We start from the raw sequence: 16,455 nt of genomic DNA on the forward strand, positions 1-16,455 counted from the left end.
CCTCAGTTGAGGTGGCCTTTGGCAGATGAGTGCTGCAGCACATGCTCATGCATTGAAGATAGCTGATCTATGTTGACTGGGACTGCTTAGGTACATCCCACTTGATGGACCATCTTCCAGGGAGAAGATGACTTTGGTCCTTACCTGAAAGAAATTTCTCCTGGATGATAGAACATCAAGGCCCCCCCTTATATATTTGGGAGTGACTCAGCTGAATTTTCCATGCCAATATGGCATTTATGTGTCATGTTCTGTGTTTTCTATGGGTCCTCAACAGTCGTTGGAAACAGAACAGTTATGTAGTTCAAAAGATAACATGTGTTTTCATTATTCCTTGTATGGCACATAATAATACACTTTTTGTGCATCTACAATTTGCATATGTGTCCTTTTTGGGAAGTAGGTCTCTGTTCATCTTTTGTGGGTTGGTAGTTTTTCTCTGATTTTTCCCCCCATGAGTTTTTATCATAGTTCCAAGTACTATTTTCTTCTCGACTAGTGATGAAATGAACTGAGGAGTCATGTGACCAAGGTGACCTATTCCCCTCACAAATCAACTGCAAATCCTACCAGTGAATGCCTGGTGACACACAAGACCCACTTGATGGACTATCATCCTGGAGAAATTTGGTCCAGGTAAGGACCAAAGTCCTCTTTTAGAATGTTTTCCATGGGAGCAATACAAGCTATCACAGATGAGCATTTGTTCCCCTACTGAACTTGGGTGTGATGGTCATAAAATTCTGTGCATGTGAGAGAGAGAGAGACAGAGAGAGCGACTGACCATTCTGGGAATCTTAATATCAGAATTCAGTACTTAAAGGCTCTGAGGGAAGAACTGCCCTGATAGGTTTCTTTGTTTCCTCTGGTTTCCAAAAGGCGAGTCACAAAGAACAATTAAGCAAGCACTTTGTGAAGCCTTCAAAACACTGTAGGTAGATTTGCTTCCTGGTAATGAGAAATAAACAGCAATGTTTTCAAGTTGTACTGAACTATAACACCTTCCCCTCCCGGCACCACCTGTCCACTTGCTAGGAGTGGAACCATACAAATGCATCAGCTCCAATCCCCAACAGGCTACTTTGTCGGAATTGAAAGCCACAGAGAGCTCTAGCAGAACCAACAGGGTCATGCCCATCTCTGTCTTTCTCCCAATCTAGGTCATCTACCAGGCAACGAAGGCATTTTTATTGCTAAAACCAGGCCAAAGGCTACATTGAAATTGGCCTGGATGATCAGTATCATCCAAGAGCATCTGGGATTGGCCACCTTTCTTTCAAGCACCTTGTTGCTGAATCTGGGAGGGAGATTAACTACTAGTCTATAATTGGAACAACCATCTGGGTCCAAGTAGGCTTCTTGCAAGCTGCGTGAGACCCTCTCCCCTTGCAATCTAGGAACTTATCTCTTCCTGGCCTAACCATCACCTTTCCCCAGCTAGTTGCTATCAGTCAAGCAGGGCACATTGAGCAAAGATATGGTAGGCCCCACATCTCAAAGCACCATATCCATAGGTTGCAGTAACTGAAATCCATTTGTGCAAAAGTGGCAAGCTGGCTGTGGCATCATTTTGTAGATTCCTATTGTATCTAACGTGTCATCAAAACTGAAATAGATGCAAGGGATATTTAATATTAATATTAATGGGTTTTACCCACACATCAGAGGGTCTTAACAACTGTTTTTTTTCTTTTTGGGATACAGGAGCTGGACAATCTGATCCAGGATATGGACAGTGATGAAAACAAGGTGAGTGAAAAATAATACTATACATTGATCCTGGAGAAGATGACTTCTGTCTTCTTGCCTGCTTTTTCTGTTATCCTGTACTCTTCAGATTCAGCAGCCAGTATCAGAATGTGCTTGCCAAGAGCCCTTTAGTAGAGTTTAATATGAGGGGAGACTCACAATAATGTGGCCTTCCTAAAGAATAAAAGAAAGCTATTTTGAAAGGGTTATGGTGATTCTGGCCCTTGCTCAAGATTGTTAAAGATGCAGCTCCCTTCTACCTTTCCCAGCAATGAAAAGGATCCTAACAAAGTAAAGAGAACCTAGAGGGTCTCCTATAGAATCTGGAGCATAATTATTTAGCCTGCATGTTGCTGTTCCATTTAAACTTCTGCAGAGGCTGCAGGCAGCTGTGATCAATGAATCCTTTGTGTGCCCTGAGCTGCTCGTTATTCCAGAATTTCATTTATTCTCTACTGTTAGCAAAAAAAAATGTGGTGTTTCTAATTCTAGTAAATTCTCTTTGTAAAAGGCTGCTGTTCTCAGAGAAAGCCACAAATGAAATATTTGCTTTTCACAGAAAAAATAGTACTTTCCTATTTTTTGAGCAGGGCTTCTCCAGTAGTGGATGTTAAAACCTTAATTCCATACAAAGTGTGATTTATTCTCTTCTTATATGGTTAGAAAAAATGATATGCTAAATCTGTAATGGGGCCCTCCAGATGATGACGGGCTCCAGTTCCATCAGCCCAAGCCAGCGTAGCAACCAGGAGGGCCACAGGTTCCCCACCCGTGTCAAATAGACATCAGAGAAAGATGCATAGTACACTTGAGACTAAAACAGACCCATCCATTCCGATCATGAGTTTGCTGGTTCAAAAAGTTCCAAACTGAAATTGAATCTGTCCTATTTAGGTTCCCAGGCTGATCGGTATCGAGAGCTGTCTTTAGGTTTTAGTAAACCTAACATACAAGTCATTTTTAATGCACTCTAGTACCAACTGTTCCAATAATGAACATTGTTCTGACCTTTTGTCTATACTGTTGTTCTAGTAAACCAGAAAATGCCTTTTGGCTTTGATTCAAAAGTTCACATTATTTCCCACTTGCACAAGGACAGGGGGGGTTGTCCTTGGAGAAGGGCCATAGTTCAGAGGCAGAGCCTGCAAACGGTCCAGAGTTTAATCCCCACCATCTTCAGGTTGAGTGCTCCTGTCTGAAACTGGGGAGAGCCACTGCCAGTCAGTGTTGACAATACTGAGTTAGATGGACCAATGGTCTAGCTCCATATAAGGCAGCTTCCTATATTCCCTATGTCATTCCTGATCCCCGTTTCCAGCTACAATCCTTTCTATCGCATCCCACACTTGTTTTTAGAGTCCCTCAGCTGTCAAGCAGATTTTTGCAAGCAGGCATGGTGGTATATGGGACTGTCCCATGAAGAGGGTGAGAGGGCCCCATCCCATAAGTCGAACTCTGCTTGCAGAAACAAGAATCCCGCCCTTTTATCTTCCTCTTTGTTTCAGATCCAAGCATACTTGAAATGCCACAAGCTACGTTCCGCCTACCTAGTCTCAGTGAAACAAGAAAGCACTAGAGCTGTGCAGTTGGTCCAGCATGTACGGCAGTTGGCTGAGGATAGTGGGGAAGATGTGGTCCAGGCCATCTGCACCCAGTGGCTTTCAGTGCACCACACCAAGCCAAGAAGCTGGCTCGCTCAAAGCACCAAGAAGTGACTTCCAGCAAGTGGAACATTGGGGTTTGTGTTCTATAAAGCAGGGAAGGCTCTGCATTTTGCTGATCAAAAGAGCTTAATCTGTCTATGGCAGCAAGTTGGAAAGGAGCTTGTCAGATGCCTCTTCTAAAAGGGAAAGGATTGATGTCCTGAAAGTGCCAATCATGTCCTGATGACAACCAACTATCTCTACCTCAGATGAGCATTCATATTTCCCCTCTCTTTTCCTTCCTCCTGCCCCCATGTGTTAATATTTCAGTCTTTCTTCAACCATTTTTCCCCCCTACCATCAAGACACATTGTCCTGGCTGTTGTTTTATTAATTCAAAACCCGCATCAATTAAGTCTCAGTTGGAGCTTAACTTTCTTTGATTTCTGCTAACACAAAGCCATATTGCAGGCAAATCCACAAGTTACTAGATTGCTGAGATGCACTGTTCTGAACCAGATTCCTGCTGCTAATTAATATATACTAGGATAGCTTTATTGCTGAAGGAGGGAATTTTAAGGATCTTGTAACTCACTAGTGGAACAAATAAACTGGTTTGATATGTGAAATTGAGAACAAATTCCACATTCTTGTTAAAACTGTACCTGTGGACCTAGCAAAGCCTTTTTTGTCATCTCTGTTGTAGAAAACACATCTCCAGTAGGTGGGGTATTTGTTTCCTCCCAAGCCTTAACTTTAATGATCCATTCATTGACCAAAACAGACATTGTAGACTAGTAATGCATTTAGATGGAGTGAAATAACTAGTATGTATATGTGAAGTAACTGGAGAAGAGCATGAAATCACAACATATGCCAAGTAATTATGGGGGGGATCCAGTAATGGCAGATTGGAAATGGGTTGCCACAAATCTTTGGACAAAATTGTCTCTGTAAGCAACAACTTTATTTGGTAGCTGTCTTAGCCAGAAATTATCCATGAAAGCCATGCGGTACTTAATAGTGACAGTAGTAATGGGGCTGTGCATAAGCAAAATGTGAGGATTATAATTCTACATGTGTTGTCATGAGATCAAGAAATTTGTAAAGGGGTGGTTAAATAGGAAATAGGAGGGACTTGCCCCCAAGTCTTGGCTGATTTTAAATGTCAGGCCGAGTTCCCGTTTTTATCATCCCTTTCAACTGCCTGAAGATCCTGTTGTCTTTCCAGCGACACACATGGGAACATAATTTTGCAGTGGGTTTTAAAATGCCTTTTAAATCAAATTAATGTAGGGCATCCAGCAGATACTACTCAGTTGATAGGGGTCCATCAGTTTCTGAGAAAAAAGAACCTAGTTGATAACAAAGAATGTTACCCAACATCTTGCAGAAATTTGTATTGTAGGTGATGTAGACTAACATGATGGCAAGCTAACATGCACAATCAATCCATTTTCACTTGGATGTAAACAATTCTTTATAATTGTTTATTCTTTAAAATTGTTATTTTGTTGGGTCAGTCATTCTTTCCTGCTAACTTTAGCTGAACATGGCAATGATTCAAGCTCATAGTTCTCCTATGAAATGAAATGTCATGGTTGACTTTTAAAAAGTGTTGTCACCGCCACAAACACATTAGTAATGATTAGCTCATTGTGTTGGGTGAGATCTAAATGAGACCTCACTGTGCCCCCTTCCTTCAGGTAAGGCACGGAGCTTAATTGAACCCTGAATCTTGATTAGGAAGGAAACACACTCACACAAGAGCTTTGATCAAAGGTTCCATCCAACCGAAAGGTCTCTCTCAGTCCAACCAAGAGAAACAGCTGTGGTCAGATGGACAACTTTATTAAGAATTCACTAGTAATTTATAGGATTTTGGGTACAGTAAATAATAAACAACAAAGACACGCATATAGGTAGTACAACGGCAAAGAAACACATAATGTACTTCTTTCAAGGATACAAGAGGATATCACATTCCGTCCATCCTCCTGTCAAGCTGACACTTATCTTTAAGGTCTTTGAAGTCCTTGGGAAAGAGACAGAGGAGCCAGCTTTATGTTTGACAAATAAACAACTAATTCCTTTAGAACAAATCAGCTATTACCCCTCACCTGTGCTCTACATACTTAGCAGTGAGGATACACAGCCTTAAAGGAATAGGAATCTTAAAGGGACAGTAACTCCCACGGCTCGCGGATTCTGAGAGAACACAAAATACTAAAAGAAAGGAGCAAGAGCACCCATATAAATTTTACAGATAACAATTGGATCTGATATCCAGAAATAGTGTAGAGCTTACGTTATTGAGGATGGCTACATTTAGCTTTCAGGTTCTTCTACCTCCTAGGCTTCTATCCCTTTAGGAATTTAAGGCTCATAAAAGCTGCTTTTCTGGCTGACAGAACTGAACTTTTGCTGGGCCTCAGGGGAATCTAATATGGCTGGATGTGGTACTGATCAGTCTTTTCATAGGACAACATGGAGGGGGAGAAGAGGAGAGCACTAATTCTGTATATTTTAAGTTACTTTTTTTCTTGAGTAGCAGCAAACCATGCTACAGAATTTCCATTCCCTTCAAGCTCCTCTCACAGACATGTTAGCAGAGGGAAAAATAGAACTTGCTGTGTTGAAGATCCTAGACTACAATGCTATGTTCCCCTTTGCACTGTACTTTATGCACTTTACATTGTTAGCAACTCAAAATTCCTTAGTGGCTCATACTAAGGATCTTTTTTTTCTCACCAGCAAAAACTTCTATAAATGGTCCTGCCTCATAAATCTTGCAACTGATGAGCTCAAACCTTCTGATGAATAAATGTTGACTCTTGATGAGAGATGTACCTCTGAATATAATGAACAGGAATAAAACCTATTTCATCAGCTTCGTTTGGGTTAACTTTATATGTTGGAATTAACTTCCTATTAAATTTTTTGTGGTCACCTCTGTCATAGGGATCAAAGTCAAGACAAAAAGAACAGTGTAAGTTTAAATGTTTTATTTAGTCAATGTACTGAGAAGGTCCACTGCAGATACCAACCTGAAACTTCCAAGCAAAGAAAATGGATTTTGAATTCTGATCCTTCACATACTTCGAGAAAAGTCTGACTCTAACAGAACTTATTTCTGCAAGTAGATTTGAGATAACAGTAGCAATCAGACTCATGCAAATCTGACTGATAAGAGCTATCTTATCTGTCCAACCACTGAATTCTCAGAAGGCATACTGCTGGCCTTGTTCCTCACACACACCTGAAATTCAGAATACCATGCACACCCAAAGCTCTATTTTGACAAAGGGCTGTTAGATACTAACAAAGCACTAATGTTACACAAAATAACAGAATGGCTGACTTGCAGCTGCTATCCCAAATGTGGTACCCAGAGACCTAACAGGGCATCCACCAGGCTCTTTCATTCTCCCTGGATCAGATTATAAATTACAACAGCTGCACAGACTTTTTCACTCTTACCCATGCAGTCTGTTTAGGGCCTCCTACCATTTTGATTGCTTAGCAGACTTGGAAGACAGAGAAAACAGTTCTCCTTGCTGGTGTCCCATTAAAGGGTTCTAATTAGATGCTAGCAGCCTGAGGTTATGGGGACTCCAGGAGAGAGAGCAAGAAATGGCTGTGCCTGAGTGCAAGAAAGAAAGCTTGGTCATGGGACAAGAAAGAAAAATAGATCAGCCAAGGCCTGGAGGAGGGAGACAAAACAGAATAACCTGGGGCTATTTAGAAGGGAGAGAGGGCTTCCTTGTATACATGAGGAATAAGGGGGTTGGCTAGTGAAGTAGAAAAAGGGAGGCTTGAAGAGTTCAGGGGCTTGGACTCTACCTTTTCCTCATTGTTTGAGCAAGCTACTTCTGTCTCAGCCTCACCAGTATCCCTTCTGTGAAAAGGGTGTTTGTGATTAACATCCACCACAACCACTATATTGTGATAGCACCCACAATACACATTCAAAAACTGGTTTGGACTCAAAAGGACTGGGGGACCCCTAATCTATACAGAAATTAAAGGTATGTGTTTAAACTTTAGAATTACTAGTGAATGAACTGCACTGGCCTCAGTTACTTTTAGTGTCAAAATACTTCTAGAAAAATTATTTCACTTGCCAGGTCTAGAGCTCTCTGGACCATTCTGATCATGTAAAACAAGTGGCTGTCAGTGGTAGCTTAAAGTCTGTGAATCCAGAGTTAAGAAAAAGCCCCCAGCTCTGCTCTTGTGCTCATCATAGCTTACTTCATCAAACAAACCTGACTCAATAAGGAATAGCCAGCATGGATTTTTTGCATTACACAATGTTAAATTGAAAATACTCCCCATGCAGGTCTGATGCTTCCAATAAGTTCATTTCAAAACCAAACCTTACAAAACTTATAGTCCTGAACTCAGAAATGCTTGCTTAACAACCCTCTAAATTTTCATGGCAATACACACAACAGTTAGAGAATTGAGAGTTCCAAGTATAAAAAGAGAGAAAAAATCCAGATCCCTGTTGGACTTTTTTTTGTCATGTTCTCACAATTTGTTGAAATTAATTAAATATCAGCCATGTTCACAGAGTACCCATAATCCCCTTACTGACCATCTTCTGCAGTTTAAAAGTTAAAAAATTGCCCAGCTGATTTTTAATTTTTAAGAAATTTAACATTAAAGTCAAGGATAAGCCCAGGTATGCTCAGTAAGAACCAACTGTCCGTGTTCTAAAAGCCAGAGTCACAGTTGTTTGGCTTGGCTAATCGGGCCAACACTATACCAGATCTTTATTTCACTTTAGACAGTCATGGCTTCCCCCAAAGAATCATGGGAAGTGTAGTTTGTGAAGGATGTTGAGAGGAGATTCCTATTCCCCTGACAGAACTCCAGTGGCCAGAGTGGTTTAACAGTCAGCCGCTCTGATTGAAGCTCTGTGAGGGGAACAGGGCATCTCCTAGCAACTCTCAGCACCCTTCACTAACTACACTTCCCAGTATTCTTTGGGAGAAGCCATGACTGTCCAAAGCAAAATAAAGGTCTGGTGTAGATATGGCCAGGGACAGGTTTGCTTTAAATTTGGGTGGGAGGCTACATGTGCCTGCTGTAGAATAAAAAGGTTGGGGAAACCCTGAAAAACAATGACACTGTTGACAATGTTTTCCTTTTGGAAAAGAAAGGGGCTTCACCTCTACCCTATGTCCACCCACCCAATCTCCTCCCCTTCCTCCCTCTTCCCTCCTTCCTGCCTCTCCCCCAGGTCAGTTTCACCTATCCTAAGCATGATTACACAGGAGTAAATCCCACTGAACTAAAAAAGAATGCAAATGATCAAACCTGCCCTCCCTCCCACTTGCTCCTTTCCTCCCCCTTCCTTTGCCCCTCCATCCCCATCCTCCTGTTTCCTCTCCCAATCCCCACAGACTGGGATAGGTCTCGACTTAAAAGGCTTGTTGAAAGAGGAAAGTCTCCAAAAGGTGCCAAAAAGATAGCAGAGATGGGGCCTGCCTAATATTCAAGAGGAGGGAATTCCACAGGGTAGGTGCCGCCACACAAAAGGTCCGTTCCCTATATTGTGCAGAACAAACCTCCTGATAAGATGGTATCTGCAGGAGGCCCTCACCTGCAAAGCGCAGTATAGGGCTTTGTACACCAAAACAAGAACCTTGAACTTGGCCCAGTAGCAAATGGGCAGCAGTGCAATTTTTTCAGCAGTGGGGTGACATGTCGGCAATACCCTGCCCCAGGGAGCAGTCTCGCTGCGGCATTTTGCACCAGCTGCAGCTTCCAGACCAACCTCAAGGGCAGCCTGTGATGTTCCTGTATTAATGTATATATGGTAAGTGCTGTTTGTATAGAAGATATGTGGTAAGTGGAATGAAAGAGGAGGGGGAGTAAATGAGCAGTAGAATGCTGGATGATTGGCTGAGTGTTAGAATGCCTGAGTGGGTTGTTTTGGTGGACGTTAGTGGGTTGTTTGAGAGGTGTTTGGTGGGGTTTTTGAGAGGAGATTGTGTGGAGAGTGATGAGGTACGCCTGGCGCCAGGTCAAAACCTTCCAGGCATTTTAATAAGTGGTTAAATATGTGTTTAATATGTGTTATAAACGTTTTAAATTTAAATTTTTTTGTTTGAATTGTTTTAAATAATGTGTTTTATTGTATTTTGATATTGTTGTGAACTGCCCAGGGAGCTTCGGCTATGGGGCGGTATATAAATTTAATAAATAAATAAATAAATAAATAAATAAATAAAGTAATCTTGTTATTTCTAATATTTAATAAACACTATTTTGGTTTACTGGAGGCCTGATCCTTGGCTGGGGAATATACAGACCAGAGGGGAGGGCAAGGTACTTACCAAGGCTGAAGGGAAACTGTAACAATTGGTGGTAGCGGTGAAGGGAAGAATATAACACCACAAGTATCCAGAGCAAACCAGAATTATATGCATTCTATATAGATCAAAGGGATTGGGACAGCTTAAGCATGCAGTCACAGAGGTAACCTGATTGAGAGACTCAGGCAGAGTCTCTGGGAATACTGGTTATAGGACGTGACTGGTGGTGCTGCCTAGCAGGGGGATCTGGTGAGGTCTGTGCTAGAGCGGAGAGAGAAACCATAAAAAAGGACAGTCCGTGTTGGATGTTGGATCGGGCACAGACAGATGCCCAGAATGCAGGATAGGATAGTGATAGGCTAGATCCAGTGTACAGCAATGAGCCAGACCAGTAATAAGGTTTTAAGAGTCACTTTACTGACATTAGAGGTTTTTAGAATACAGTACAAGCTCTCTCTCTATACAAACGCTTTTCTCCTTTCTTTTGCCCCCACACAAGACTGGCTGCTCTGCACAGTCTTATAGATAAGGCCAGCTGCAAGAGCCACAGTTGCCTGGTAACATGTCCTTGGGATGGGCACAATCTCTGAGCTTCTTGGCCTTGCAACTCTGCTGTGGAAAAATACACTCAGGCACTCTTTCTTTGCCAACAGTCCGGACTGGTGGAGTCCCTGGTGGTGCCTAGTGACAGGCAGTAGCCAGGAGCAGGTAGGAACCTGACAGGGAGAGCCAGGGAAGGGTGTCACACAGCCCCACATAGAGCGCATTACAGTAATCCAGCCTGGAGCTTACAGTGCATGGACAACAGTGATCCAGAAACAGCCACAGCTGTCTTACCAGCCGAAGCTGGTAAAAGGCACTCCTAGCCACGGAGGTCACCTGGGCCTCTAGCAACAAAGATGGATCCAAGAGCACCCCCAGACTACGGATCTGCTCTTTCAGAGGGAGTATGACCCCATCCAAAGCAGGCAACTGACCAATTATCCAAACTCGGGAACCACCAACCCACAGTATCTCCATCTTGCTAGAATTCAGACTCAGTTTATTGGCCCTCATCCAGCCTACCACTGAGTCCAGACAGCAGTCCAGGGCTTGCACGGCCTCTCCCGATTCAGATGTTATGGAGAAATAGAGCTGTGTATCATCAGCATACTGCTGACACCTTGCCCCAAATCTCCTGATGACTGCTCCCAAGGGCTTCATATAGATGTTAAACAGCATGGGGGACAAGACGGTACCCTGCGGCACCCCACAGCACAACTGCCAGGGGGCCAAAAGACAGTCACCCAATGCTATTCTCTGAGAGCGACCCTGGAGATAGGATCGGAACCACTGTAAAACAGTGCCTCCAATACCCATCTCACCAAGTAGGCCCAGAAGGATACCATGGTCACTGGTATCAAAAGCCTCTGAGAAATCAAGTAAGAACAACAGGGTCGCACTCCCCCTGTCCTCCTCCTGATAAAGGTCATCCATCAGGGCGACCAAGGCAGATTCAGTCCCATAACCAGGCCTAAACCCAGACTGGGATGGGTCAAGATAAACTGTTTCATCCAAGGGTACTTGCAAATGCTGCACCACAACCCTCTCAATCACCTTCCCTAAAGTCACCACCCTCTAAGTCATTAACCAAAATGGAGACAATAGTCAAGCAATCAGAAGAATGTTAGGACTGGGAGGGCAGCTATGAGAGAACTAGAAAAGGCTCTCAAATGCTAAGAACACTAAAGAACAAATGCCACTGAACACTAAAGTCAGGATCATTCAGACCATGGTATTCCCGACCTCTATGTATGGATGTGAAAGTTGGACAATGAAAAAAGTGGATAAGAGAAAAATCAACTCATTTGAAATGTGGTGTTGGAGGAGAGCTTTGCGCATACCATGGACTGCGAAAAAGACAAATAATTGGGCGTTAGAACAAATTAAACTAGAACTATAACTAGAAGCTAAAACGATGAAACTGAGGTTATCATACTTTGGACACATAATGAGAAGACAGGATTCACTAGAAAAAACAATAATGCTGGGAAAAACAGAAGGGAGTAGAAAAAGAGGAAGACCAAAACAAGAGATGGCTTGATTCCATAAAGGAAGCCACAGACTTGAACTTACAAGATCTGAACAGGGTGCTTCATGGCAGATGCTATTGGAGGTCACTGATTCATAGGGTCGCCATAAGTCGTAATTGATTTTATATCAAACTGCAGTTTCAGATTCAACTGTTAATGCACCCAAAATAGAAATAGAACATAACCTCCAGTTTGAAACTCAAAAGGCTGTCTTCACCATCATATGACATTGGCCAATAAAAAGGCTTTGAAATTAATAAAAATAAATTTGACATAGATTTCTAGGATGAATAATGAGAGAAATATAATTTTCTAGGTTAGATTCTCTGTAGAAACAGTAGTAACACAGGAAAGAAGCAAAGTAAGAACACCAACAAAAATGCAAAAAAGTAATTCCCCATCATTAGAGATGGCAGATGTTGCCACCGCTCACCATGTGCTCTGAGGCACGTTACCAAATTCTTCCAAGCTACACAGGAAGTGGATTGGCCTGTGAAAGACCAACCCAAACTGTGTTTGAATTTTTAGGTATGTTCTTAAACCGCAAGGGGTTTTTTTTGCCTATTAGTGAATAGTTATTAATTTAAAAAACAAATCTACACTGAGGAACAGAGACAGCGGGAGTGAGGAACTTTACACAATGCACGTATGCATGCATTTTGGCAGCTCGTCCTCACTTCTGCTTTCACGTTTGTGCATTGGACTGGGGTGAGGATGACTGTTCTCATGTTGGAAATAAAAGCATTCAGAAAGTTTTGTATGTCAAAGCCATGAATGGCATTCTCTTAGTAACAAACAAAATCCAAAATGTAGGTATCAAATGACCACCCAGGATCTGTGCTCTTCACAGCTGCCAGTGTTTGTTTTTCCCTTGCAACAGCTCGCTAGGAATGTACTACTAGAGGGAAGGGTCAACGTTAATTCAGCCCCACTGAATGCCTAGTAGTTCACAGCTGACAGTCCAGAGCTGCTTTGCTGTTTCATCATTGCGTCCTTGAGGAGATACATATGCCGGTTTACAGTCACTGTCAGATAAAGGAAACAGTTTCTATTAGGAATTTTGGACTGCACTGGTATAGTTTAAAGCTGGGCCTAGCAGAAAGAAAAAGTGATGAAGTCAGAAGCCTTCTCTTCCTGTGTCACCTTTTTGTGTACAGCGTGATTTTATAGGGAGGAAATAAGCCATCGAGTTCCTACCTGCTGTCTAAATTGGAGCAGCCCAGGAAGAGATACAGCAGATGTGTGAAAACACATGCTCAGGTCCCCATCCCGTGAGCCTTCTCATTTGCTAACACAAGTTTATAGCATTCTACGCTTTCTCTAAATGCAGCATCTACTTCCCACAAGCTTAACTGTTGGTAGAGCTGCTAGCTACTCAACTCGGGAATATATAAGCTTCCTCCCACTGCATTAGAGCCATTAGACCTTAGTAATCACTTACTTACCATAGTACCCAGTACTAAGGAGGGATTCCTAGCCAGCCTGATTTAACAAACTTGAAGTAAATTTTAGACTGCATATCCCCAGTGAGATTAAGGATCCAACAGACAAAGGTGCTATACACAACTCCCAAGTATGGATTGCTACTGCCAGCATTGACTGGGACAGCCTTCCCCAACCTGGTGCTCTCCAAATGACGATTGATTACACTTCTAAGCAGCCCTGACCATTGATTATGCTGGTAGGGGCTGAGGGGAAATGGAGCCCAACAGCAGGTAGAGGGCACCAGGTCAGGGAAGTCTGGGTTAAGAAATTGCACATGTAGGTAGAATACATGGTCAGCACTGGCTTTGAGATCATCATTCATTTAGGCAAGAATGTACCATTGGTATCACCTGAAGGGTGATTTTCTTAGGTAGTCCGACATCACATGGGATATAGCACCATCTAGCGTCCGAAGGCAAGAATGGATCGAAGTCAAGACCTGGGGCATCGAGCCCCTCCCACTCCAGTTCATTCGTGACGAGACCGAAGTGAGAGACATATCTGAAAAGACATAAAAGGCCAACGGGCCTAACAGCAAGGAAACAGTGTCCCAAAACATGACCCAAAGATCGCAAGCATATTAAACAGGTCCAAATTGGTCTTGACTTGGTAAAAAAGTTTAAATATTATAACACTGAAGAGTAATAAGTGGTTAGGTAGCAAAAAACCCCAAATCCTCCAAAAAGGGAGGGCCGTGATGTCGGACTACCTAAGAAAATCACCCTTCAGGTGATACCAATGGTACATTTTCCTTAGGTAGTCCGACATCATGTGGGATGTACCAAAGCAGCCTCTAATAGGGAGGGACCGCCTCTTGGCTACTTAGCAGAAATAACCTGTTGTAAAACACGCCTCCCGAATGAGGCATCAGCAGAAGCGTAACGGTCTATCTTATAATGTCTTATGAAAGAATTTGGGGTAGACCATACAGCCGCTCTGCAAATCTCTGCTAGAGGAGCATTGGTTGCGAAGGCAGCCGTAGTGGCAGCTGACCTAGTGGAATGTGCCGTTATGTTACGAGGCACTGGCAGCTGAAGTGACTCATAGGCCAATGCAATACAGGCACGCAACCAACAAGATAACTTAGAGCTAGACACCTTTTGCCCCAGAGTACGCGGGTGAAAGGATACAAATAAGGAATCCGTTGACCGTATGTCCTGGGTGCGAGACAGGTATGTCTTGAGAGCCCTCCAGACATCTAGCGAGTGCCAGGCCTTCTCGAGCGGATGAACAGGTTCCAGACAGAACGAAGGCAAAACAATGTCTTGGTTACAGTGGAACGCCGAAATGACCTTGGGACGGAAGGAAGGATCTAGACATAGTACCACTGAGTCCTTATGGAAATATAGAGTTGGCGGGCTGAGAACAGTGCCCCCAACTCTGAGATTCTTCTTGCCGAGGTGATCACCACGAGGAACAGGACTTTGAAGGCCAAAAGACGTAAAGGAACAGATCGAAGGGGCTCAAAAGGAGGGCGCTGCAGGGCTTGCAGGACCTTCGATAAACTCCACGACGGAAAGCGATGACAAACTGCTGGCGACAGTAGGACGGCCCCCTTCAAAAAACGTTTGACCAGTGGGTGTGAACCCATAGGAATAGTAGGAGACGTGACGGAGAGAATAGATGAAATGGTGGCGGCGTAAGGTGTTAGGTTTCAGTCCCATTTTCAGGCCTCTATGTAAAAATTGCAGTAGATGTTGAACCTTGGCCTGAGATGGTAGAACGTTTTGAGAGTCACACCAACTAGCGAAGGTAGTCCAGGTGCTCTGGTAGACCGGAGAGGTCGACTGCTTTCGAGACGCGAGAATTGTGTCCACAACTTCCTTAGACAATCCTGAATGAATCAAATGTCCGCGTTCAAATGCCACGCTGTCAGATTGAGCCATTCGGGATCCGGATGCCAAATCGGGCCCTGAGATAGAAGATCTGGTCTGAGTGGCAACCTCCAAGACTCTGTCACTGAAAGGGAGAGCAGGTCGGAGAACCACGGCCGACGAAGCCAGTACGGTGCTATCAGGATCAGATGGGCCCTTTCGCGTCGCAGCTTCCTGATGGTCTTGCCCAATAGCGGTATCGGGGGAAAAGCATACAGGAGGCCTGCTGGCCACTGAGTCAACAGTGCATCCATTGATTCCACGTCGTTGTCCAGATACCTGGAGAAGTAGCGAGGTAGCTGGTAATTGTGACTGGATGCAAACAGATCCACTGAGAGGATGCCGAACCGTCGTTGGAGAAGGCTGAACACCATGGGGTGTAGCTTCCATTCTCCTGGGATCACTTGTTGTCTGCTGAGCCAGTCGGACGCAACGTTTAACACACTTCGGAGATGTTCTGCTCTCAGCGAAAGTAGATGTATTTCGGCCCATTAATCCGCCATTCTGAGCGCCCAGCAATGCTATACCAACACACGCACAGAGGTGGGGGGTGCGGTGTGGCAAGGGACTTTCACCACCACACGGTATATATAACACCAACACACGCACAGAGGTGGGGGGTGCGGTGTGGCGTACAGTTCCAATATACAGCTGCGGCACAGATAATTTCAAGGTGCAGTCCGAATATGCAGTTGCTGTGCAGAGGCACTTGTTGTAAAAATAAGTCCTACAGGCACTTGGATAGCCTGACTAAATAACTGTACAAACAAGTGAAGGAGAACAGAAAGGGCGGGAAAAATGGGCAGATCGAAATGGCGCCTGCGAAAAAGGGTGGGAATTTCAATCAAAATGGCGGCAGGGAAGAAGGCACAATGGCGGGCAAGCAAGGGTTCCTGGTGCTTTAGAAGGCCTGTAACGGCCGCGGCAGTAGTCAGGCAGACAGATAGGGGAGGAGGAGCAAGGGTGACCTCCAAGCGCAGCGTATAAACGATGACGCTCTTTAAATGTGAAAAAGGCTGGGGGGGGGGTGTTTCTCCCACGGCCACCTGAAGAGCCTCAAGGCAGAAAGAGGCTAGCAGAGGAGCCGCAAAGGCGAGCTCCAACCGCCCCTTGTTGAGGGAGGCCGCCGCCTATCACTTCAGCCCAATAGCAGCCCCTGCCAAAAAAGCAGAAGTTAAAGGAGCCGCAGCCGCAGCTCCCGACGAAACAAGTGAAAGCTCTAGGCAAAAATCAGGCAAAAAAGGCAGCAGCCTTTCGCCGCAGACCCAAGCAGCCGCCGCCGAAAAAGCAGATATGAAAGGAGCCGCAG

At 44.0% G+C, this 16,455-nt stretch overlaps 2 protein-coding genes across 15 annotated transcripts in view; one reads left to right on the forward strand and one right to left on the reverse strand.

Annotated features, from left to right (window-relative positions):
• Positions 1-6,268, forward strand: part of ZFYVE26 (zinc finger FYVE-type containing 26) — an 88,313-nt gene extending 82,045 nt beyond the window's left edge. For all 6 annotated transcript variants that reach the window (XM_061611061.1, XM_061611064.1, XM_061611065.1 and 3 more), the window contains 2 exons: positions 1,705-1,749; positions 3,255-6,268. In XM_061611061.1, the coding sequence (XP_061467045.1) occupies positions 1,705-1,749; positions 3,255-3,464 (255 nt within the window). In that variant the 3' untranslated portion in view covers positions 3,465-6,268. The remainder of the gene's footprint in view (positions 1-1,704; positions 1,750-3,254) is intronic.
• LOC133377291 (retinol dehydrogenase 12-like) overlaps positions 1-16,455 on the reverse strand; it is a 42,772-nt gene that overhangs the window by 15,457 nt on the left and 10,860 nt on the right. The window contains exons 7-8 of one of the 9 annotated variants that reach the window (XR_009760686.1): positions 13,623-15,965; positions 12,727-12,812 (exon numbers count right to left, since the gene is read on the reverse strand). The exons of 4 other annotated variants lie outside the window; for them this stretch is intronic. Coding sequence is in view for 4 of the 5 variants with exons in the window: in XM_061611069.1 (XP_061467053.1) it covers positions 12,710-12,812 (103 nt within the window). In the remaining variant the exon portion in view is untranslated. Of the gene's footprint in view, positions 1-1,625; positions 1,924-5,204; positions 5,428-10,110; positions 10,432-12,540; positions 12,813-13,622; positions 15,966-16,455 lie in introns of those variants that run through there. 4 more of the 9 variants (XM_061611073.1, XM_061611071.1, XM_061611070.1 and 1 more) reach the window with 4 other exon arrangements.

This window comes from Rhineura floridana, chromosome 2 (genome assembly GCF_030035675.1).
Source record: "Rhineura floridana isolate rRhiFlo1 chromosome 2, rRhiFlo1.hap2, whole genome shotgun sequence".
Lineage (NCBI taxonomy): Eukaryota > Metazoa > Chordata > Lepidosauria > Squamata > Rhineuridae > Rhineura > Rhineura floridana.